This window comes from Pleurodeles waltl, chromosome 1_1, assembly GCF_031143425.1.
Source record: "Pleurodeles waltl isolate 20211129_DDA chromosome 1_1, aPleWal1.hap1.20221129, whole genome shotgun sequence".
Lineage (NCBI taxonomy): Eukaryota > Metazoa > Chordata > Amphibia > Caudata > Salamandridae > Pleurodeles > Pleurodeles waltl.
Genome location: NC_090436.1, coordinates 833,058,468 through 833,083,924, shown reverse-complemented (window position 1 = coordinate 833,083,924; position 25,457 = coordinate 833,058,468). Strand labels below are relative to the sequence as shown.

General features: G+C 42.4%; 1 protein-coding gene across 1 annotated transcript in view; it reads left to right on the top strand.

Moving 5' to 3' along the window:
• Positions 1-25,457, top strand: part of CEMIP2 (cell migration inducing hyaluronidase 2) — a 371,877-nt gene that overhangs the window by 243,000 nt on the left and 103,420 nt on the right. The window contains exons 13-15 of the mRNA XM_069228897.1: positions 513-644; positions 7,736-7,771; positions 20,709-20,864. Of these exons, the coding sequence (XP_069084998.1) occupies positions 513-644; positions 7,736-7,771; positions 20,709-20,864 (324 nt within the window). The remainder of the gene's footprint in view (positions 1-512; positions 645-7,735; positions 7,772-20,708; positions 20,865-25,457) is intronic.

Sequence of the window (25,457 nt, the reverse complement as noted above, 5' to 3'; positions counted from 1 at the left end):
TGATTTGTTTTACTGACGTTTTTTCTTGGAGGGTGTTTATTTTTCTTACTGTGTGCTACAAAATTGGACAATTCCTCATTTGTTTTAAATTTGTAAATTTTCAGTATTTAAAATTAATTAAAAACAAATAGCCTGCTTTTCCTATCTACAATTAAGGAACTGATTATTTTGTCAGAGGATTTGATAATGTTTTACATTTTTACTCATTATGTATGATTTCTCAGTTTAAGCGCAGCACTGCTTTTTTATAATCGTCACATTTCTCTTTTGTTCTGAATAATATGCTGATTGCAGAAAAGATCCAAGTAAACCGTATTCATTCATATTCATTTTATTCATTCATTTTTAAAACTGAGTTTTCTCGGCCAGCAATTATTTGTAACAAACACAATGTGGCCCTCTTCTGAAACTTTTGGAGACCCCTTGTTGATATGAAAACTCTTTAACAACTATTGAAATAATGATTTGACGCAGGAGAGGTATTTTAAAGAAAAATATTTTATTGTTCATAGATTTCGACCACACCTGGATGCTGACCCTGAGAAGCCCAGAATAGCTGCAGTCATTGATGGACTCCTTGCCTATAAGAATAACGATCACGGAGCCTGGGTCCGTGGAGGGGACATAATTATACAGAATTCTGCGTAAGTATCCGGAATAACAGCAAAGTTTCAAACTTTTTACAGAAAGCAGAGTCCAGTAAGAAACACATCTCCTGTTTTGTTCTAATTCTAGGGGTTCCTTTTCTTTCCAATCAATTGTAACTTGATCAAATATTTTATGACACACATATTGCTATTGCCTTCAATACCTCTTAATGTATCATTGGGTGTTCCAACAATAATAGTTATTTGTCTCACTGGTAATTATTCATGTCCAAGACATTGTTGATAAAAAATAAAATGCTTGTGCACTCTCACTGCATGTTTGAGCAGAAGATATGTGCACATTTCTGTGTATCTAGGTATTTATGTGCCTGCCTCAGCACCGTAAGCAAGTTTAATAATGAATGATGTGAGTAAATGCTATAATTAAAGGGACTACTGGGGGGTACAATATTCTAAATCAAGTTTTCCTCCCCATTTAAATATCTAAGCATTTTCACATAATTTACCTTCTTCCTTTGCCCACAAGATAGTTGACAATCGAAAAGAGTTATTAGACTGCCCTAAGTAAAATTATTGTTATATACTTTGAGGAGCCACTGTTTAATCGACCATGCCCGATTCTGTCTAAGAATCTGTAAAGTTGGCACCACACAATGTATAGGTGCCCCAACCTGCCGCTATTTGTCCTGCTCTCCTGTAATACATACCATCTCAGTAAAATAAAGGTAGCCAAACTTCGATCTATATTCAGACTAACTTTTCAACAAAAGACTTGTGCAAAACCAAAAACACAAGCCTAGTCCTGCAGATGCTGGCACCTCTGTTCACCATGCTCATTGACACCTCTTTCTTAACATGAGTAGTACCACCATCCTGCTGTCCTAAAACAACAGGGCCAGACTCAGAGACCCTATCTAACTAAAATTGTCCAGATGTTTGGAATATATAACAGCTCCCTGTAAGTGGTTGATCCCACCCTAGCAGTATTCACATGCAAGGGTGAGAAAAAATGCCTATGATAAAGCAAAGTGAGGCATTTTTTCCTTAAAATGTCAATATTTCTGTAAGGTATGGCATTCAAACACAAATAGGTAAGAATTTGGAGGCCGTTGTACTTTTGGTGGAAATATGTACCCTATCTAACTTTGACACAATATCCAGCCTAACCTGTTCGGCTCAAGCCTTCAAGACAGTCGTTAGTAGCCTATTTGTGACTCCCCGAGAGTCACACAGTCTTCTCAATGATATTCCATTTGCCTTCCACCCGAGGTGGAAAAGAAATGCCTGATTAAAATGTTGTTGGAGCAACTTGCTTCCTTCGGTCAAGTGCCGCAATGTGAGCGCATACTAGTGGATTTCTCCACAGCATTTGATACTGTTGAGAACATGGATCTTCTCAGCCAACTAGTGACTCACTTGTGAAATAATGGAATGACTCCAAATTGGTTACTTCCTTCATGGAAAAAAGGACAAAACCAGCTCAACTCAGAATCTTAACATTTGGTCTGGCACAAAGCTCTCCATGAACGTCTATGCAGTTCCTTCACACATGAAACCCAGGAAGAAATGGGAATAGTCCCTCTCAGTTCTTTTCCACCTGATGTCTTGCTTTTGGCTCAAAATATTGACTTTAGTAAATGATTGCCTTTTACCGCTGAAAACCTAGATTGAATCTAAACTGTAAAGCTTACGACATTGCAATTGAAGTATGTAATTTTAGCCTGCTTCACCCGTGTTGGTACCTTTGAAGTCCCTGTGATCATTTCTTCCTGAATTTAGGAATGCGATTTAATAGTGGCATTTAGCACTTTATACCACACCTTTGCCATTTCTAAGCGCTACAATTAACAGATGTTAAGATTCTCAAATTTAATGGTGGTGAATGTATCACCGCAGCGAGTTTTAAGCCTTTGATGGATCTTCCTGGCATGATTGGGTGCAATGTATTAATGTTACTACCAAAAAATCCATAACTACTGGTAAATAAATACTTCCCATACTGTTTTTACAAGCAATTTTTATTTGTCATCTAGTTGACAAACGTTTAATGAACACTGGTGAATGAGGGACCCATCCACTCTCTCCCCCCTTACACAAAAAGATTGTCCTGTGGTTCCTCAAATCTCCTCACCCGCTTTTGTTATTTCACCATAGTCCCAGTTTTCACTAGGGTGTCTCTGTGTCTCTACTCACCGACCCCCCTTCCCATTTGACCTCCACTAGCTTGGCATTCAGATATTTTAGTACCAAAGCATGGCTTCACTTTTGGTGGTATGAGTGAATAGTAATACCCATTGCAGCCCTATTCACAAAGACATTTTGGAATACGAAATGTAGTAGTCTCTTACATACTCTTGCATGCCTGAGTGAACTGTCCCGAAAAAATCATAAAAGAGAATATAGTGGAAATATTCAGGTAGAATTAGTACACATAGAAATGACCTAGCCCTCTGTACAGTTTAACTAATGGGGAGATGTTTTAAGGCTGATTCACAAAAGCATATGAGAACGTTAAATAGTGCTCCTATATAGCACTACTTTCTATACTCATAAATTCTTTTGTGAATCGACATCACGATGTACAAACCAACTTGTGTGTGCTTAGTGATTTCCAGGTACGGGGCGGGGCTTTGTGTAGCACCTCCAGATAAGCGATTCTCTGAGAGGCTTTGTCTGACTCCTTACAGTCTTACGTACGTGAACATATATCAGTAGTGAAGTTGTGAGAGACGCATGCTAGTTTTCCTTTTTCTACAAAAAGGCCTTGGTTTTCGTCTGGGGCATAGGAAATCTACTGAATATCGCTTCAATAATTTGCGGAGGGCACAACATCAATTCTTAGCAAGCACTGGCAAAGCCAGTAGGTCTGGCAATGTGAATGTCTTTTAGCCGTATTTGGTCCCTTAAGCGATATTACTGTGACAGTATTGTGTCTTAAATAAGAACAGATGTTAAAAAGAAACCTGCGTAGATTAAACTGCAAAAAGAAAGTAAGGGATTGGTCAAGTGAAACTATTTAGTTGAATTACACTGAAAGAGACATTTTTATCACTGAAAGACATTTGTCTTTTTTTAAAGGTGTGAACTGGCAACTAAGCTATTAAAACAAACGGAGGCGAACAGTACTTGACTCAGGGTGACTTAAAGGCACGTTGGACCAAAAGCCAATAGGTATCGCCTGCGGAAGGTATTGGCTTTTGCAATGTTTGAGCCATGTTGTACAGCAGCCGCACTGCTGTACAAAACGCCTAAAACATTTACAAATTTGATACCTCGGGTAGGGGAGAGCAGTTGGCTTTGCCAATGCTTCTTTTTCATGTTTACTTGCAGCCTGTCTCTGGTCTGTGCGTTGTTCATTGTCTGGCAGCAGGGCTTTGGCCGAGTGTTGGATGTCACATAATAAGCTTAATATAATATATTGTGTAACCGCTTACCATCATACTATGAGCATCACAGTTCTTTTCTCTGCCAAATAGGAATCAGTCTTCAAAACTAGAGTCAGGGCCACTTGAATTATGCAATTGTGCGGCTGCTGCGATTTTCACATAATTATAGATTTGCTGCATTTGTCCATAATTCATTATCTTCTGCATAACATGCACACGGCAGGCTCAGTGCAGGGCACTATGCAGAGCACACTTACAATCACTAGATGCCGGGATGGACTGCAGAGACTTTGCTTCTCCCTTTCCTGGCATGGAATAAGCTATACTTTATATAACTTGAACTTTTGCAGGATAGACAAAACTTTGAACATTAGAATTTTCAACAGAGTATGACTTTGAGCCTTGAAAAAGACCCAGCCTAACCGGCATTATAATGGGGCGAAATACGGGTTGGCTGCATTCCCTTGGTATGGATAAATCTGCAAATACCGTGGCAATGAAAAAAAGAAGCTTGAAAATAGCACACTGGCCAATCACTGGATTTCCTTTTTATGCATTTGGGGTGGATAATAGCAAACAAGAAACCATAAGCGTATTCAGTACCCCTTATTTTTCGGAAAACCTGTCACCCGTTAAAGATACACATTTACAGTCACACTCTTAAGCACACTGCAGGCTCACTGCGGAGGACATTACAGATCACACTTCCAAACACACTGCAGTCTCACTACATAGTACGCTGCAGAGCACACTTATAAGCATGCCAAAGGGCATGTTTAGCAGTGCGCAGCAGGGATCTACATGTACAAACGTATCACAAGACATTATAAGGAGCTCACAGCAGGGTATGTAGTGCAGGCTTATGAGCTCAGTGCAGAGCATGCTGAAGAACCGGCTGTACGAAAGCAAAGTTTGGAACCCAACGATAAAAGACCAATAGCCTGAGCCAGCTGGGATTTCATCTCATGAACTGCAGGTCAATGCAGAACCAAGCATTGAGTGGAGAGGGTGGCACTGGAATAATGCAACAGCAAAGGATCAAATAATGCCACAGGACTGGCTAAATTATGCAGCAAGAAAAGGCACTTTAGGCAGCGCTATGAGGCAGATTCAATGGCAGCGCTATTTACACACATTGATTTATGTAGTGTTGTGAGGCAAGATTCTGTGGCAGTGCTATGAACACATTGTTTTAGGAAGCGCTGTGAGGCAGATTTTGTGGCAGAGCTATTAACACATTAATTTAGGCATCACTGTGAGGCAGATTATGTGGAAGCACTAAACACACAATGATTTATGCAGTGCTGTGAGGCAGATTCTGTGGCAGTGGTATTAACACACTGATACAAAAGGGTTACTAGCCCCATACAAAATACAAACTTTGATTGTGAATGAAAGGGCATGCTTTCACCAGTTCTCGTTCATATGGTTATTTACCACTGACAATGGTGTTGTTTTGCTTGGACGCACAAGAACATTCTATTTACACCCCCCCTGGCCTCTAGCTCCCAGAGTAAAATAGTTTGTGTAAAATATATGCTGAATCCACCAAGTGTTTGCACTTCGGCAATTGTTGTCTACACTATGGGTGTGCATTGGCACCGCTTTCCCCGAGAGCGACCCACGCAGACCCGTATCTTGCAGTTTGCTTGTATGAGGTAACCATCTTGGTAGAAGGCGCTGTGGGACTCAGATTGGCCCCAACATGCTTTGATGTGGCAGACATCTCACAAAAGTGTGCCCAGCTATTACTGTGAAACAACAATGTGATTGACAACCAAAGATACTAACTGGGGCTACCAAGAAATGAATGCATCCTTGTGAAATGTAACTATGCTCATGTAAAATGCTGGGTTTGAGTTAGCGCTATAAAAAAAAATTGTGGGAGACCGAGAGACGATGCAACAACAGACAGTAAAGGAACACTGAAGCCTCATTGCAGAGCACAGTGCAGAGCACATTTACAAGCTCACTGCAGAGCACACATAGGCACACTGCAGGCTCACTGCAGGGTGCAGTGCAGAGCACACTTACAAGCACACCTAAGGCACACTACAATACAGAGTATGCTGCAGAGCACACTTACGAGCACGCTTTAGGACAAGTTTACCAGCACGCTGCAGGGCACTACATTAACAGGCGAAATATGTGGCATTCTTAGTAGCTCACTGCAGGGCGTGGAGGATAGGCTGATGAGCTCAATGCAGAGCATGCTTAATAGCCTGTTGTTCGAGGGCAAAGTTCTGGATCCAGTGGTACAAGGGGGTCACATTTACTCCAGTTTGCGCAGCGTTTTAGTGGGGAGTACGCAGCTTATCCTGTGGTAAATAGGTGCTACGTTTTATATTGCGTTGCCTTGTTTGAGAGCTCATGAAAACTTCTGCATATGTGGGCGGAGTGTGCTGAATGGAACACAGGGCCCACAGAACCCCTTCACCTCCTGCCCTGTAAACACGCACTGCCCCTTTAGAGAGACCCTGAGCTGTCCTCCGCACCACATTGAAGGCAGGGAACTGAAGGCCTCACCATAGCATCACAAGGCCCACGTCATCGAGGAGCAAGTCTCACCATCACACTGGACAAGCAGTGCGCTCTCACTTGGGGCCCATGGAGTGGCCCCTGCACTGAGGCATTGTTTATTAACCAGAGCAGGTTGCACTGCCCTTAGGTCTGTACTGATCATTGTCCAACTGCTGGAGAGAAGATATGCATAATGCTCAGCGCTGCCGACTTTTGAGCTGGAGAATCAGGTTCCAATCTCAGCGTCGGCTCAACATCCTGTGATTCTGGGCAATTCACCTTAATCTCCCCAGGGCTACCAAGAAATGAATGTATCCTTGTTTAATGTAACTGTTGCTCATGTAAAGTGCTCCAATCCTCTTGGGTTGAGTTAGCTTTATAAACAAAAGTGCAAAAAAACTAGCGGGAGGCAGAGAGAGGATGCAACAACAGACAGCGAAAGAATGGGGCGTTAGGGAGGCAAAGAGAAATAAAGAAATAAGGTGGCACAAACAGGAAACATTGAATGGCGAGTAAAAACAGTATCACTGTGAAAAGCAATCTTAAAGTGATATAAAAGTAGTCCAGAAATAATGCCTTAAAATGGCCTCTGCTTATGAGTAACAGTAATTGGTCACTGCTCTCATGGAGGGCTAAAGACGGGAAGAGACATGACGCATGCATGCCATGGGCAAATGAGGAGAATGAATAATGGAGCGACAAGGGAGCCAGCAAATGCCCAGACTATGGGTGGGCTGAAGTCCCCAAAGTACACACAACAGGTCTCTTTTCGAGACAGCGCATGTGCACCGTCTAGAGCCGAGACTTAAAAATGGGCCCACTCTAGCTGCAACCTAATGCACAAAATAAGCACTGGACAGTATTGAAAAAATGTGATGTTGTACGTCGGGTCTTCAAACTGGGGGCTGGGCCCCCTTGGGGGGCCTCAAGTAATCCTAGGGGGGGCGCCAAACTCTGGCCAAAAGAAATATTATACAGATAACATGCCTTTGTTTTAAGCAGAAGCATGTTATTGCAGTTTTAAAAAGGTAACAGTACTTAGCTGCAATGTTTAAATAGGATTAGACCTATTTAAACACAAAAACATGGGCCTTACAAAACTTCTCTGTTTTCTTATGCATTTTTCCTGCTTTATTGGAGTACGCATTGTGTGGTTTGTCCATTGCGCTTATCTCATCTATGAACACTAACGTGTTTTTTTTTGTTTTGCTGACTTTGCAGGTTTGCTGACAATGGGATAGGCTTAACCTTTGCAAGGTTGGTGCATTTCTTTCATCTCGTTTGTTGTGTCTTCAAAAATATATTTGCACATTTTAAATATGGGTTAAAACGATCATTAATGCATATGATCACTACTGTTAGTAAATGATGAACTAAGTGATGCTTTGGGCTCATCAAAGCCTTTCTAAATTATAGAAAAATGACAGCTCTGAGAATTCAGTCTGCACTGCTCTTAGTTAACTGTGAAGCACACAACAACTTTACCACTGCCACTCCTGTTTTTAATAATGGTATGGGCTTATTCTTGTGGTGCATCATTATTATATATATGTACTATGCACACAGATAATGTTTTTTAGTATATTGGGTCATTAAAATACCTTTTTATCGTAATCCGCTGCTGCTTACTAGTTATCATCCATCACTTTCTCAGGACTGGCAACAGCATTAACCATCTCAAAGTCCACCACACAAAGAACAAATACGATTGACGGGTGTCTCTTCTTTCAGCGCTCTATTGCTTCCTAGATAGGTTTCTGCTGTATCAATATCTACACATAGAAACTCATGGAAGGCAATATAACTAATACTCAATGTTATGTCTGATTTTAAAGACAGCAAGAATAATAGAGAAAAGATGTTTCCCAGCATCATCAACAATGAAGGTTATACATGAGAGAATGGTAATAAAGGTTAAAAAAAAAAAATGCAATGAGTATGTAAATCAGGGCTGGGCTAATGCACAATACAAAGGATGTAGCTCACTTAGGCAGGAATGGAGCACCATCATTTAAGTATTTTAAAGGTCCTGAAAACATTTGGATTGGATTACCGCTCCTGGTGGGCTCATCTGATGCTCTCTTTCCATAGAGGCAAGGTGTTCAAGCCCTCTTATTGTAGGATCATATGGGGGGGCAACATGCATCTCACTACGCATTGCTCACTGCAGCCTCATATGTTCTGATGCCCTTCATTTCAGAACCACTTGTTGCATTCTAGCACTACCAAATGGAGTGCGAGTAAGGCTCGACTTTGGAAAGTAGCCAGAAAACTGTTTGTGGTGAGTTGCTGGAAGTTTCCCTACAGGTTGTACCTATGTTAATAAACTCCTTACCTCTTATGAGTGCCTTCTATCATTTCACTGGCGACGAGATGCTACTTCAACAGAGAGGAGAGCCGACACAAGACCAGCATTGATGTTGCCGCCTTAGGTGCCTGTTGGCGGTGTCTCCATTGGATGTCGAGACTGGTCACTTTGAGACTGTTAAACCGGTAGCAGCAACCATGTTTCCGTGGTGAGTTATAGAGAGGAAATAATTGGGACCTGAGTTGAGGGAGCAGTTAACCCCGCTCCATTTTGTATGCGTTGATATTTGGAGCTTGAGTCTGACTCAGCGAGTACGTCAGCACACCACAAGCGCTGTAAAGGTTGCTTGGCAATGGCTCGTAAATTTTCTGGCCTACAGAAGTGGATGCATATTCTGCATATTATATGGCGACAGGCACACGAGTTTTAAAAGTGCCTTTGCATTGATCAGCACGACAATAGGCATGCCATTTTCACACTACTTAAAAAGTGTAATATAACTAGTAACTAGCCACAAATGTCCCTAATAAGTACCTGAATAACAAGCATTTGCAGTGCGATAGGTCTCGCATTTGCTTGAGTTAGAGCTGTTGGCGTTGTAAATGCATAACTGGACTTTTCTTACCACATAAATTGGACAACCCTGAGGCATAATTTGGTCCTTTCTGCCACATAAATCCAGTAGCTCTGCATAAATCTAAAGCACTTCAATATACCTCCTTCTGCTATCTGTAGCAAAAAATGTAAATATTAACATTAGTTATAGTTTTTATATTATTATTTTGGGGTCCTCCCCAACCTAGTGTGGGGACCCAGAAGTGACTTATACAGAAAGAGCATGTGCTGTTAGTTATGGGAAAAATGTTTTTGTACAAGTAATACCCACAAAGCATTATGGGGCAAGTTTCCGAGTGCAGCGGATGCCTTAGTATGTTGACTGTAATGCTCAGAACTGCTCCTAGAGGGCACCACTATAAAAAAAATATTTGTAAGACACATGGTCATGTAACCATATACATGAAAACAGAATAGCAACACATAATGCATTGTAACCATATATTTAACCTCTAAAGGGCGTAGTGCATTACACATTTTCCGAAGTAGCAGGCCTACTACAGTACTCTTACAAACAAAGCACTTAAAGCACAAACTTCTCCTAGCTATAAAACAATAGTTCCAGCCATGAGAAAACTTAAAAAGACATTGAATGGTGGGTGAGATTACTATTTTGGGGTCTCTCCAACCTAGTGATGACCTAGACAGAGAGTTGCATCGTCCTGACCATTTTGATGGTGGTCCCATTGTCCTAGGGCCACCACATGGTGAATTATGGGCAAAAATGTTTTTTAAAAGGAATACCCTGCAAAGCATTATGGAGTGATTTTCTGAGTGCCCGAAAATTCTAGTATCTTGATAGTAATGCTCAGAGCAGCCCCTAGAGGACACCATAATAAAAATAGCATATGTAAGGAACATGGTCATGTAACCATATAGTCAGCCCCTAGACGGCATAACGACATGAAAATAAAGTGGGAGAAAGTAATGCGGGGTAACCATATATGTAGCCCCTAGAGGGTGTAGTGCCTTACACATTTTCAGGCCTAGCAGACCTACTGCAATACTATCACAAACAAGGCCCTTAAAACACAAACTACTCCCAGATGTAAAACAATAGTTCCAGCCATGAGAGAGGTTTAAAAGACATTGAATGGTGGGAGAGGTTACTATTTTGGGCCCCTCCCAGTCTAGTGTGGGGACCCAGAGATGACCTGGAGAGAGCGTGTCATGCTGAACGGTTTGGTGGTGGTCCCATTGTCATAGGACCACCACAGGCTGAGTTATAGGCAAACATGTTTTCAAAAAGAAATCCCCCCACAAAGCATTATGGGATGAGTTTCCCGAAAGCAGTGAATATTGTAGTATCAGCTCTCCCGCTGTGCTGGGAGAACCGCTTTGAGGATTTCTGTGTGTTTTTTCTGTTGTAAATGCTCCAGTTTGTATATATTTCAACTACTAAACTTATGTATAAGTGGTACTCAGGAAAGCGCTCCTCAGATCGAGGTTGCGGTATAAGAAACTTCACGTAGTCATGTAAAGCGCTCCTCTGATCGAGTTTGCACTAAATGAAACTTCACATCCTCATGTAAAGAGCTCCTCCGATCAAGTTTGCGCTGTATATACCTTAAAAAAAAAAGATTAAATAAATAAAAAAACAAAACTCCAGCTTGCATCCTTTGTGCGCAGACACCACAAGGAAACAGCGACATGCCTAAAACAAGGAAGAGGAAGAAACAACATAAGGCCACGGAGCTCAAAGCAGGAACGCAAAAAGAAAACAAAAGTAGTGCACCACACTAGGTTATATGACAGATCGTGCAGTAATCCATGCAACAGGGTCAGTCTCCAAGGCGGTAACAAAGCAGCCTAAAAGCAGGACAACTGTAAAGCATTTACCTACGAAATCAAGGGAATTTTGAAGGGCAGGACAAGGAATGGATGAAAGTGATGGGCGTGGTGCAGGCCCACAGATATAGATTACAATATGTTGAGACAGTGCTTGCGCGCTGCCTACGCTTGACCTAAAAAAGGGATTTCAGTTATGCTTTTGTACTTTACCATATATTACACTGGACACGGTCATTGTGCCATTCCTGACCATTCCTGACCATTAAAGGTTTTCTGGCCCCTGCATGTTTCTTGAACTCTCCCGGAGAACCTACTATACCGTGGGAGAATTGGAAAGAGGGATTTGAGGCATATGTCTGGCTGTGGGAGGTGACATTTTTACTGCATCTAGGAAACTAGTGATGCTGAAACATTGTCTTGGGGCTGAAGGAAGGTGCATTTTAAAGTATCTACCACCTATTGCAGAAGAAGAAAAGGACTTGGACGAGTTTGAGGTGGCAATGCGTCAGTTGGATTTGAATTTTGGAAAGAAAACGAAAGCGGTTGTAGAGCGTTTCAAATTTTTAAAGAGCCAACATCCTGGAGAGTCAGTGGAGAGTTATGTGGCTGGATTGAGAGCTCTGGTGTCAACGTGTAGGTACAAAATTGTCCATGATGAAATGCTAAGGGATCAGTTAGTGTTGAAAGGTAATGACAAAAAGGTACAGTAAAAACTATTAAATACAGAAGGTTTTAACTGTACAGATAGCTACAGACATGATGAAAAGGGTGGAAATAACTGATGGGAATTTAAAGGACTGTATGTCGGACCCACGCCTGCCGGAACAACACATGCCTGAACAATGAGGTCGGAACAACGACCTCGTTGTTACCACTAATGCCTTTACCACAAATGCCTTAACAACGATTTTTCGTTGTAAAGGCATTCCTGGTAAAGGCATTAGTGATAGGCATGCATTGTTCCAGCATGCATCCCCCCGGCCCCCCACCCCCATCCCTAAAAATTACAGTGACCCCCCCCCCCCCAAGACCACACCAACCCCCCCACCCTTGCCCCTAAAACTACCCCAACCCCCACCTCCTCCTTAAAATTAACGCAACCCCCACCCTACCCCCAAAACCTAAAACAACCCCTACCCATCCCTAAAACTACTCCGAGCTCCCCACGCTGCCCCTAAACCTAAAACCCCCAACCCGCCCCTAAAACCACCCCAACCCCCACCCCTAAAACAACCCCAACCCCTACCTCAACCCCCACCCCTAAAACCACCCCAACCCCCTCTCCTAAAACCACCCCAACCCCCACCCCTAAAACAAAAAATACCCCGACCCCTGCCCCTAAAACCCAACCCCCCACCCCGTCCCACCCAATAAACAAAAAATACCCCAACCCCCCACCCCTGCCCCTCGCCCCTAAAACTAAAAATACACCGACCCCCAACCCCCGCCCCTTTACCTGACCCGACCCCCTGCCCCTAAAACTAAAACCCCAACCCCTGCCCCTAAAACTAAAAATACCCCACCCCGCCCCTCTTACCTGACCCGACCCCTCCACCCCACCCCTAAAACTAAAACCTCAACCCCCACCCCTGCCCCTAAAACTAAAAATTCCCTGACCCCCACTCGCCCCTAAAACCCAAATCCCCCACCCCGCCCCTAAAACAAAAAATACCCCAACCCCGCCCTTAAAATGAAAACCCCAGCCCCCCACCCTGCCCCTAAAATTAAAAATACCCGAACCCCCTCCCTGCCCCTAAAATTAAAACCCTAACCCCCCGCCCCACCCCTAAAACTAAAAATACCCTGACCCCCCCCACCCACCCCTAAAACTAAAACCCCAACTCCCCGCCCCACTTACCTGACTCGTCGCATCATCCTCCTCAGCCTATTCCCTTGTTTGTGCCTTAACCACGCATGTGCGTTGTTCAGCACATGCGTGGTTAAGGCACAAAACAACGAAGTCATCCACCTATCCTCAGATAATGTTGCATCTTTAGTCCCGTGCTTTGATGTCTTTTGTTACTCGTGAGGATGCATATAGATTCAGATGTATGTCTTTTAGGATGACTTCGGCCTCAGCCGTGTTTCAGAGAGTAATCTATCACGTGTTCAAGGGCATGCCACAAGCTACTTATTTCTAGGATGATATCCTGGTGTTTGTTGAAAGTCAAACTGACCATGATCAGGCACTGAGAACTGTTCTTGGGATTTTGCAAGAGAGTGGGTTATCCATTAAACAAGAAAAATGTAAGATTGAGGTGCCTGGCGTTGAATATTTGGGTCACTGGATAGATCAAAATGGCATTTCACCCAAAATGAAATTGGTGTCTGCAATTGAAAAAGCACCTGCCCCTGAAAACAGAGATTAGCGCAGGTCTATTTTGGGACTGACTGAATATTATTTGAGGTTTATTCACATGCTTGTTCATTTAATAACTGCCTAGTTTTTTTCATTGAACATCCCTTTCATATCTTTTTAAAATTAAACAGCTGTGTAACGTTTGACATCAGTGTTCTTTGTGACTAACATTCTTTCCCCACATATATAAAGCTATTGCAGGGATTTCTGTTGTGGAACTGATCTAAATTAACATGCGCTGGTGGGAAATGCATGATTCTGAAGGGTAGTAGAGTGGCCAGGCTTCTGCCCTCCCTAAACCCCCGCCCCTGCCCAAAGGATGGGCATAAACTTAAACACTAGATTTATGAAAGGATGCCTGAAGCCTAATGATTTGTGGGGGATGTATAATTGTTTCCTTAGTTACACCCCGGTCACTAGCACCCACTCACACAACTGTATGAAATAGAGCAGTTCATTTTTATTAATAATAGGTCATGTATAGTTATGCACCTGGGTATACGTGGTGATATCCTAAATATGTTTTGCAGCAGATGTTTAAATAATTACTTTTAAGAATATGAAGTGATTTATGCTGGTATACTAACGTAATGGCATTTTGATGAACAGCATAAAAAAAACAAGTTAATTATTATTCACCAGGTGCTTTGATCTGGCAAGGGGTCCCCACTCTAGCTAGGAGCAAATCAAATGCCAAATAGGCACGTTAAATTTAAACCTGATTTTTTCACGATAGTCATCACATTGTCTAGAAAGCTCTAATTGGCCATGACGGTGTATATTGCCTAAGTGCCACGGTGGGGAAGTGGGTTTTCATATTGAAATATTCCTGTGATCCATTGGGATCTAGAGAGTAACTGTGGGTCATGAATTATGCACTCCCTTGGATTACGCACACCATATATTAATCATTAGAACTTGGCCCAGTATTATTACTTTTTTAGAAAATATATTGGCAAAGGGCAACACTATTCCCAAGCTGTGCTAAATGGGCAATTTAACTCATCCAAGACTGTAAGATTCCCCAAAGTACCAATAAACATTCTTTCTTAGCTTCAACAAACACACTTAAAGCATATTGAAAGCTTTTATGTCGGAGAAAATTACAAACATGTTTTCCAAACTAGAGGTATTTCAGAAAGTGTTTCTACCACAGGGAAGTAGTGTGTGGCTGAAGCCGTAGGCTGGACTAAAATGTTCATTCTATATTGTCGGTCTTAACAATAAACATTCACCACAATGTACTAGAAAATACATAGGACAACACAGTGTTTTATAAATGAATATCATAATGCCAGAGTTAGTGATTTTCTGTGATTGTAATTATCCTGTAGCTGCAGCCTCTAATACCTGCTATAGTCAGATTGAAAATAAAGTCAAATATGCTTCAATATTTTAGATTGCATGGTCTTACAAGACTGCTTCTCTGCATGTGTTTCAAAAAAACATTTGTAATTATTCAAGATCAGTTGTTGAGCCTTTCTTTTTTCACAGTTTTCCTTTGAACAGTTAGGATGACGACGTCACACTGTCGTTATGGACTCTATAGTACTGAAATGTTTACCTGCAAATCATTGATCTCAGATTGGTTAATCTAATTAGTTCAGTGGAAGTAAAACAATACTGCATTACCCTGAATGCATTAGGCTGTGGCACAAACGTTTAGGACTGGAGACAATGTTTGTAATGACATGGATGAAGGTAGTCATCCTAGGGCCAGAGCAAGTTGGGAGATGGCAAATGAACTGATCAGTACCAACTTACTTTCCCTTACAGAGGCTATCCTATTTTAATTCTGTCCACAATCATATAAGTACAGTTGTGTTTATAAACTATTCAAAAGAATGGACCATTAACCCCTTTGATGCTAAGCTTTTCCCCACCCTCCTGTGCTGAGCTTTTTTGTGGCTATTTGGGGTAGTTCCCTCTTAGGCCCCCATAACGTTTTGTCAACATAAGCTATGCAAGCCAAATTTGCGTCTTTTATTCCAACTTCCTGGGGATTCTAAAGGTAACCAGGGTCTGTGGATTCCCCTGGTGGGAACCGAGAAATTAGCCAAAATACAGCTGAAATTTGGGTATTTTGGGGAAAACTGGTCAAAACTGCTGCAGTAGAAAGCATCTGTTTTTTTCCCTTCAAAAGGCATCAATGAAGGGTTTGCAGTGCTTAAATCACCATCTTCCGAGCTTTCAGGAGCAGGCAGACTAGAAGCTGTGCATATTCTGAAATAAGCACAGGGTATGGAGTTTATAAGCAGTGGTTGTTTGCACAGCTCTGAATTTGGGGGTACCCATACTAGCATGTGAATTAGAGAACATTTCTTAAAATGACTTCCTTCTTACAAATTGGCTTATATTTGGAAGGATCAAATGCAGAGAAAGACCATTGGTAATAACACTTGTTCTTCTATTCTGTGTTTCCCAAGTCTCACCATAGAAATGGTACCTCACTTGTGTGGGTAGGCCTAGTGCCTACAACAGGAAACACCCCAAAACTCAACGTGGACACATCACATTTTTCCACTAAAAACGTATGCGTTTTTTGCAGAGTGCCTAGCTGTGGATTTTGGGCTCTAGCTCAGCTGACACTTAGGGAAGCCTACCAAACCTGTAAATTTTTTTAAAACTAGACACCTTGGGGAATCCAGGATGGGGTGCCTTGTGGGGCTCTCACCAGGTTTTGTCACCCAGAATCCTTTACAAACCTCATACTTTGTCTAAAAAAACACATTTTCCTCAAATTTTCTACCCCTCAGTATTCCCCTCGGTCTCCTGATTAAAATGATACCGCACTTGTGTGGGTGCCCAAAGTAGCCAGCCTAAAACATATTTTGAAAAACTGCGCTTGTGAACATGCTTTGGTGCCCCCTCAATCTCTACACGTTTTTGGCCCTTCCCTTTTGCAGGCTCTTGGCCCACCCATACAAGTGAGGTATCATTTTTACAGACAAAAAGTTTTCAGTTTTCACTCTACACCCTGAGACACCAGTAAAGGCAGGCAATGCTGGCTGCACCATGTTTAGGGCAACCCAGAGTTCAGATCTTCCGATGGGAAGCCTTTCAGCTCCAGGCTTCTGCACTGTCAGCATATCAGTGTCCTCCTCCTAAAACAGGCACTTCATCTGCACTAACAGTGGTTTTATCCATGGACGATTCCTTTCGGACAGAAAATTCACTGCCAGAATCTTGCACTTCCTCCTCTGCCTCAGATGCAGAGTCAGTCTCACAATCGTGGTCATAGGAAGATTCGAAAAGCATACCAACAACCTGCTGAGCGCTCACCCTGCAGCTACCCATGATCCTTCCTACTAAAAGTAATGTGGCAAATAGGACAACATCAACAAACAATGTGTAACATAAGTAATAAAGTGTGGCGTTATCACTAAGACCTGTATACTCAAAAACAATACCACTCACTTGCCAGAGACAGCTAGACTCACCATCACCTACTCTGCACAGACACAGCAAGCACCAATGATATCCCACTAAAAAGGAAAAACTAAATAAAATTACACATAAGGCTACACAATACACATAGTGCACAAATCCAAGGAGAATTTCACACACAATAAAACATAAGCTAAATATGCTGCTATTATTACATCATTTACAAAAAACTCACACATGCATGGCAGTGATACTCATTGAAGTAAAGAGTACAGCATTTATTTTCTTACCAAACACAAGCAACTACGCAAACTGCAAATCTACCACTGCCGAAACTGCAAGCAGGAGTCACAGCAAAGGAATCAAAAGCTTTGCACTAGAATAAAAAGGAGAAATAAACATTACGATCACAAAGGCAAATAATGCGCCAGTCCACGCACACCAAACGGGGGGGGGCAGATGGGCCTAAAAAAAAGGCCAAATCTTTCACCCCCTAAGGGGGAGCGACCCTTGCCCAAGGGGTCACTCCCCACAACAACAGCAACAACATAGTGAATAAAACATCCCTGGTTTCTAGTGGTTTCTGCTCCTCTTGGGGGCAGATGGGCCTAAACAGAAGAGGCCCATCTTCCCCAAAGGAGGGCCGAAATGGCCAAAATAATTACCCCCTAAAGGAAGCGACTCTTGCTCAAGGGGTCACTCCCCAAAATCACCAAAATGTCAAACTTCCTGGTGGCCTAGTGGTTTCTGCAACCCTTTGAGGTAGATGGACCTAACAAAAGAGGCTGATCTGCCATCAAGGGGGGCTGAAACAGCCAAAATATATGCCCCCTAAAGAGAGTGACTGTTGCCCAAGGGGATGCTTCCTAGAAATCGCCAAAATTTCAAACTCCTTGGTGGCCTAGTGGTTTCTGCACTCCTTGGGGGGAAAATCTTCCTAAGAAAAAGGCCCACCTGCCTCGAAAGGGGGCAGAAACGGCCAAATTATGTGCCCCATAAAGAGGAGTGACCTTTGCGCAAGGGGCCACTCCCCATACATCCAAACACACGCACACCCAAAAATCCCTGGTGGCCAGTGGTATTTATGCTGCACAATTACGATGCCATGCACAATCGTGCAGCAGGAATACATTTCAAAGAGACATTGAGGGAAAGGAAAACTCTTTTCTTCCCGCCAGTGCTTCTTTGAAGCCCCCTACCCCTCCCAGGAGGAAAAACTTACCTCCTCCTTGCCCCGGTGCTGGAAGCAAATGGCTTCCAGCGCTTCTGGCCTGCTCTGATGATGCCAGCACATGGGGGTGCTTGCTGACATCAGATCGCCAGGTGGGAAGGGGGTCTGGGGTGGCAGCGGAAGCGCTTTTGCTGCCATCCCTGGTGGGGGAGTGTGGGGGAGGGTGTCTCACAGGGGGAGCGCCAGCACTTCCCCCGTGTGTGGTGCTAGGATGTCTGGGGCCCTCCAATGCACACGCCCACCGCAGCGTCGGATTGCTCCTGGCCATCGGACGCATGTAAGGGGTTAAACTTCACTAGTATAATAATTCTTCAATGTTTTTGGTTTCATTAGGACCCTTACTACCACCCACACTTGCCATGGAGGGATGTAACATGAAAGAATAAAGAATATGCTAATAAACATGCCATGATCATAGCCAAAAGATATTGCATGAATATTATTGAATACTATCCCATGATTCTTGCCAAAGTATATTAAATGACTCTGCAGAATATCATTTTTATTTATGGTCATACCAGTTGTCAGTACTATAGTGGACTGGTCAAGATTGATATGATATGCCCATTAGCAGTGGCAAAGGACATGCCACCATTTATTCCAGAGAAGGTCATCATTAGTGCCAGGAGATGTGTAGCCTTTCCTACCAGAGGCTATACCATTGTTAATGCAAACATACTCATCATTTAATCACATAGCATATGGTCCCCCTTAGCAGTGGACATCTGGTCCTCATGGAGTTATATGTGGTGGGCAAATGTACCACATGTCTATTCCATCTACGCCTAGAGCATCGGGACTTGTCAGGATGTGAAGCACTGTGGTATATGCACTAAGTATATCTTGCTTATGTTAGCTTGGGAGGGACATTGAGGGAAGAGGACATGTTTAGTGCTGTTGGATATGTCTTAAGAAGTGCAAGGAAATGTGATCTTGGATCCTTTCAATTCTTCGTCACCTCCAGGGCCAGTACTGCTCTTTTGTGTGACTTCATCTCAAACCTACCTGCCTCCAGCCTGCATTCACTTGCTAGCAGGTAGCCTGGCAGTGCTCTGGCAGACTGAGGGAGGAGCCGTGGTTTATAATGATTAAATATCAATGCTAGCCTACTTGTTACCCCTCATCATCTTGTAAACAAACTGAATTGGAATACTTCCATCAAAGCCCCCGAACCCTTCATACCAAAGCAGTGTACACGCACAGGTAATTCACATGTATACCACAAAAACTCCCTATTGACAGGTATCTTAAAAAGGTGTCTCCATCCCCTAAAAGCTAAGCTGCTTAACAGTGTTAGGAATGAACACATCAACCAGGTTTCAAATGTTTGCCGTGAGCAGCCAATATTAACATTAGAAATAGCACGCAACACCTTGAAGGCTGTATGAAGAAACACCCCACACATACTCAACGTATTTGGAGGAAATAATAATCTCTGCAGTAAATCAGATGTCCAGTCAGAAACACCTCTTGTAAGGAAAAAGACCAAGGACCATATGTATGAACACATTTTCCCATAGACACAAAATGGGTAAAACCCTTTGATACATCTGGTCCTAAGTTCCTTCTCAGGCAGTGCAGCATACCCAGTGATATCAAATCTGCCTAGGCCCTAGTACTTCCCAGTACTCAAGTACAATCTGAAATGTACCTAATACCACACATCGAGGAAACTGAACCTTGCATTCCAGTGGCATTTATGATGCAACAGTTGTATCACCTATTATCTGTTTTTTAACGCAAACACTATGATTGTAAAGAGAACTATGTAATATCCAGTAATGTACTGATTTAGAGACTTACTTAAAACTGTCTCCTGTACCCAAGTAACAAGTGTTATTCCTGCCATGTTGTCATGTATTATTCATACTCAATTTCGCTGTAATGACAACTGTCTAATAATCCCAAATCATGGTTTGAGTTCTTATATTTAAAATCGTCTCTCCATACATGTACTTGTTCCTTTACATATAAGCCATCTTCTCACAAAGCATACTAAATACCTAGGGGGTGGATTCCGAACTGTATAAAACCGTACACATAAAATAAATATGAGTTTTGTGGTATAAAGTTGTGACCCCAGGGCAGTAAATGCTGCAAAACGATACTATGAGGATTTTTTGTCGTCAAGGCATTTTGTAAACATCAGAACGTAATTGTTCCGGTATAAGGCACTCGACAATCTATTCTGTTTGCTGTATAAGACATGTATGCAGTGCTTAATTTGTGAAAGAATAAGTGCTGGGGCCCAAGGCTCTGCTCAGAAGCCAGCAGTCATGTCTCTTAAATGTTGGTGCGCCGAATACCAGAGCTGCGTAGTTTTAATTTTTGTCTCTTTAGTCTACTACCACACACTACTGCCCCTTTATTTCTCTGTTGACTGGTCCTGCTTTCTCCCTTGGTGACGTGTTTTCTGTTGTTCTCTTCCACCGTCTGACAACTACCGCCTCAAATTAAGCACTGCATTTATGCGTCTCAAATAGATCATTATTTTTTTTCCTAGCGATGGAAGTTTTCCTAAGGATGAAGGATCCAGCCAAGTGGTTTCCGAGTCCCTGTTCATTGGAGAAAGCCAAAATTATGGATTTCAGGGAGGTCAGAACAAATATTGGGGCACTGGAGGAATTGACAATAAAAATCGCACTTTACCCAGGAACAGGTAATTATGGATTGTAAGACAAAGACATGTGAATTAACCACGTATTTGGAACACTTTACTGTAAAATGAAGCTCTCAACCATATATGATGTCTGTTTAAACTTCCAGCAGTATCGATTTTCAATTGATTTTGTTTAAAACCTTTGCACACACACTTAGTGGGCGCGGCCAGCTAGCAGGCTGTAATGCTGCAACATGGATGTAGATGCAAACGCATGCTTTACCTGACACTATAGATGCCTAGTAAAATCACTGAGTATGCAACAAAATCCCTTAAACGTCGAGGAACACCCATCATAGTTAAGATCTAAAACCTAGACGAACAATAACATTTCTTAGTTAAGGTTTCCCATGCCACATTACTGATCCTCCAACGTACTGATCATCACAGGACAGATTGTCAGTCATTGGTAGTTTCGTCACGATGTGCATTGAGTCCAGCAGAACATTCTGGTCATGTTGCTGACTAAAGTAAGGCCTAGTTTTGGCTGTTGATACTTAATCTATAGGTTCATTTCCAGAAATCAACAGTAAGGATGTATGCATGTTGGGAGTATATATGAAAGCCAACACGGATTTCAGCTGGAAGATCTTGGGAGGGCTTGTTTGTAAGATGAAGGGTGCTGGGGAAAAACTCAGTGCGGGGGAATCTGACAAGTGTTAATCCATTTCGTGCAAGAAAAGCCTCAAGTCTAATTTGAAAGTAATGATTGACAGTGGGGGGTCTGAACCATTTGATAACTTGAGACAACTACCCAAAGATGGTTGACGGTCTTGGATGTTCTATAGAATCCACAATGTGGAGTGATGAAGAAGAACTGGAAATATGGCATAATTTCTCTTACCAGACACACGCATTTGCTTCCTCATGCCCAGGGCTACTCTTGTTTTCTCCCTGGTGACAAGGAGGCTCCTACTCTGCCTGGAGGGTTGAGGAGTTTGAGTTGCGATAAGAACTGTGTAATTGCGACCTTCTGTTTTGTTTTGATTAAAAGCTGGATTTTTAATATCAAGTTGTTACAGGGGCAGTCATTGGGACCAAGAGCGGCATGATCCTGATTGCTTTGGACAAATGGAGGAAAGTAGACTGTGACTATGACTACATTTTGCCTTTTAAATATAGGATAGAAAGAGTTATTACCTTGCATAAAATGTTTAATATGGAAGAGATTTGTGTCCGAAATTTGCAATTCTTGTAGCAACATTTTGAAAATGGATGCAAAATGTATTTGAATAAAGGATAGTATATGAGTTTGCTGTTGACTGTTCAGATTGACTGATATTGTCCTGAGAATGTTGTTTTTAAAGAAGTTATAAATATATTCACATCAACCCACTGGTACGTCATTGTGTGTCTGGGGAAGAGAACACAAGAGGCTTGAAATAATGGCAGGATTTTGGATATTGTAGATTCAGCATTACTTTTGGCCTTGGTGACGATCACCTATGTTGCGAAAATGGCTGTCTTGTAACCCTGTTAATTGTCAAGCTTGATTAAAGCATTCTCAGTCATTTATGCTTCAGATTCTGGAGTTATGATTTGACTGAACGGATCGTAGGGATTACCCACTCAGTGTCGTGGATTAAAAAAACCCCAAAAGAAACTCTCATTAACCCTTAGCTTGACCTAAAGTGCAGTTTCTTTTTCTCTGGCCCGCTTCATTTCTTCTTAGAGGCAACACTGCTTGCTGTGCGCACAATATAATTCCTTCAAATAAAGAGAAACAGTCCTTGGGATTGCTTTTGAGCCTTATCTGTTTGTTGTTTTGAGTGGCAAAGACATGTTTCACCTGGTGCTAGTTCAGCTTCAAAATCCAAACACTCGGACTGTGATACCTTTTATTGGAATAACATGTTAAGTTATGTTATTGGTGTTTTATAGCATGCTAATTACTCATGAGGGTATCCAGATGTTCTGTAGCAGATGTGCGAGGCCAGTCTTGGCTTACTTGAAAAGCCAGGTCATCAGCATCTTGCGAAAGTCAAGGAGAGAGGGGGGGGCTCTGGTGTGTTGTGAGATACTGTTCGAGGCTTTATGCACCAGGTATGAGAAAGCGCGACTCCCTGCCCTGCTTTAGTGTACGCTTGGGATGTGTGCTAGTGAGAGACCAGCAGAGCAGACATGTCTGGAATGTTGGTGGAAGTGAATGCTGCTGTTCAGGTAGACAGTGCCAGTGTTGTGGGGAGCTGCTTAGGTGTGGGTGGGGAGTTTAAAGTGGGCCCACTTGTGTATTAGAAGCCAGTGGATTTCCCTAGGGTGTGGTGTGATGTGGGCTCAGCATGGGAGATTGAGTACTAGACTGACTGCTGCATTTTGGCTGGTCTGCAGTCGTCTGGTAAGGTGGTTTGTAATCCCATTGTACAGGGTATTTTCATAGTCTAGCTTGCTGCTGATGAGGGTTTGGGTGATAGTTTTCCTGGACTTGTCTACTAGACACCTGAAGATCTTCTTTGACATCCTTACTGTGTTGAATCAAGGCAAGACCCCTGTGTTGACTTGGGCATTCATACCCAGTTAATTGTCTATGATGAGTCTGATGTTTCTCGCTTGCGAGCGTGGTGTAAGGGTGCGTTCAAGTTTTGTGGGCCACTAGGTGGAGTCCCATGGCGAGAAGTTCTTCCCAAAGACTAGCACCTTGGTTTTGTCCGAGTTCAGTTAAGGTAAATAAATTTCATCCAGGTAGCTATTTTTATCATGCTTATGCTGAACTTGTTCCTGGTGTGGATGTTTTGTCCAAGAGGGACAGTATCATTTGCGTGTCGTTGGTGTAAGTGAGGGTCTTTATGTTGTGAGCTCATATGCCTTTGGGTAGTGAGGTCATGTAAATGTTGAAGAGTGCTGGGCTGAGTGATAAGCACTGTGGGACTCTGCAAATAAGATCTCGTACTCCAGATGCCTGAGGGGGGGGGGGAGGTGGGGTGCATGTTGATAATTTGGGTTCTTTCAGTGAGGAAGAAGGATAAGACCCATTAGCACGTGAGTCACTGAATGCCTGCTTCATGGAGTCGTCGTATTATGGGCTCAGAGACAGTCTTAAAGGCTGCTGATAGGTCTAGAAGGATGAAGGCTGCAATTTCCCCCACACCCCCGGTTGAGGAACATCCAGATGTCATCTGTTTGTGCTATCCAGGTGATTTCTGTGCTGTGGTCGGGTCTGAATCCTGATTGATGGTGTCAAGAAGCTGGTGTTTGGTGAGGTGGTTTGCTACAGATGGTGTACTGCAGAAGCTGAGATAGAACCACAAGCACTTTTGTCAATATGTAGAATTCCCAACCCCCTTATGCTTGATAATCTCACACAGAAGAAAAAAAACACATATTTTCACATCAGATGATGATGGCTAAGCAGAATGTGAGCGCTATAAATTATATGTGACTTGGAAGTTACAGTCTTTGATTGTCGTCATAAATGTGCCCCCCCCTTGCTGATTCGACAGAACTGTTTTAGACATAAAACAACAAATGGTTATGTGATGTAGTTCAAAGCCAGTGTTTTGTATACGCCATACACTTGGAACAGGCTGTTCATGAACATGACTGTCATAATTTACTGTGTTCTCAAAGAGATTGGGCACAATTATAAATTAATAAGAAAGAGAACGGGTAATTCTGCATCGAGGGTTTTTTAAGATTTCACATTGCTGTAAATGTATGCATTTTGGGATTTCATAATGTTTTCATAAGTTATGCTTGTCATCCTTCAGCAGTGGCAGGCCTTGAAGTGTACTTCTGCAAAATGGTTGTTAATTTGCAATTTTTATGACGTATAGAGGGTGCTGTATAGTGTGTAATTGTACAAAGGCACTTTGTTTTTACTTTTTCTCCACGGGGAAAAATGTTTATTCTTCTTCAATCCCACTAGTTTTCTGAGGTGCTTCCTTGCTATTTCCAGCCTAGAAAAGGATTTACTCCTGTCTTCGACAGGGTAAAGTCTCTCACTGTTTCCATGGTGGCTTGCAAAACATGTTGTGAATACACTTAATCTAAAGATTGTATACATGTTCACAAACATTCCAAGGGATCCCTGCCTTTAGAGCCGGATTTCCTCAAGCACGGTATTACAATGTTGTGTGGTATTAATAGCCATGCGTGTAAATAATACCCATGAGTAAAACAATTTAAAGGTTCAACTTTTGTGAATGCATTTCATGCAGTAATCGAGCCATTTGTGCACGTAAATTGAACTTACACATACAAATGTGTTTGAATCGGTACAATACTCTTCATTGTCCATATTGCACTGGGATGCCCTTACTCTGTTTATTGAGGGGAGTTTAACAACAGAGGCAGAGAATGCAGGTCCTTCTCCCACAGGTTCCTGTGAGTAGCTGGTATTCCACGTACTCACATGCACCACTGGAAGCCGCCCTGACAAAAAGTAAAATGCTCCTCTCTCCAATACAAATGTGAATGAACATCGTTCGTTTCTGCCATACTCGCAGGGATACTGTACTAGCATCTGAGCTCTGGAAGAAGCGAAGCTTAGAGACTCTAGCTTATCTATTGCCTTTAAAGGCTTGAAACAGGCTTGCATCCTCTGATCAGACATCACCCTGCCATCCAGTACAGTGATGGCAAAGCACAGCAAAGTCT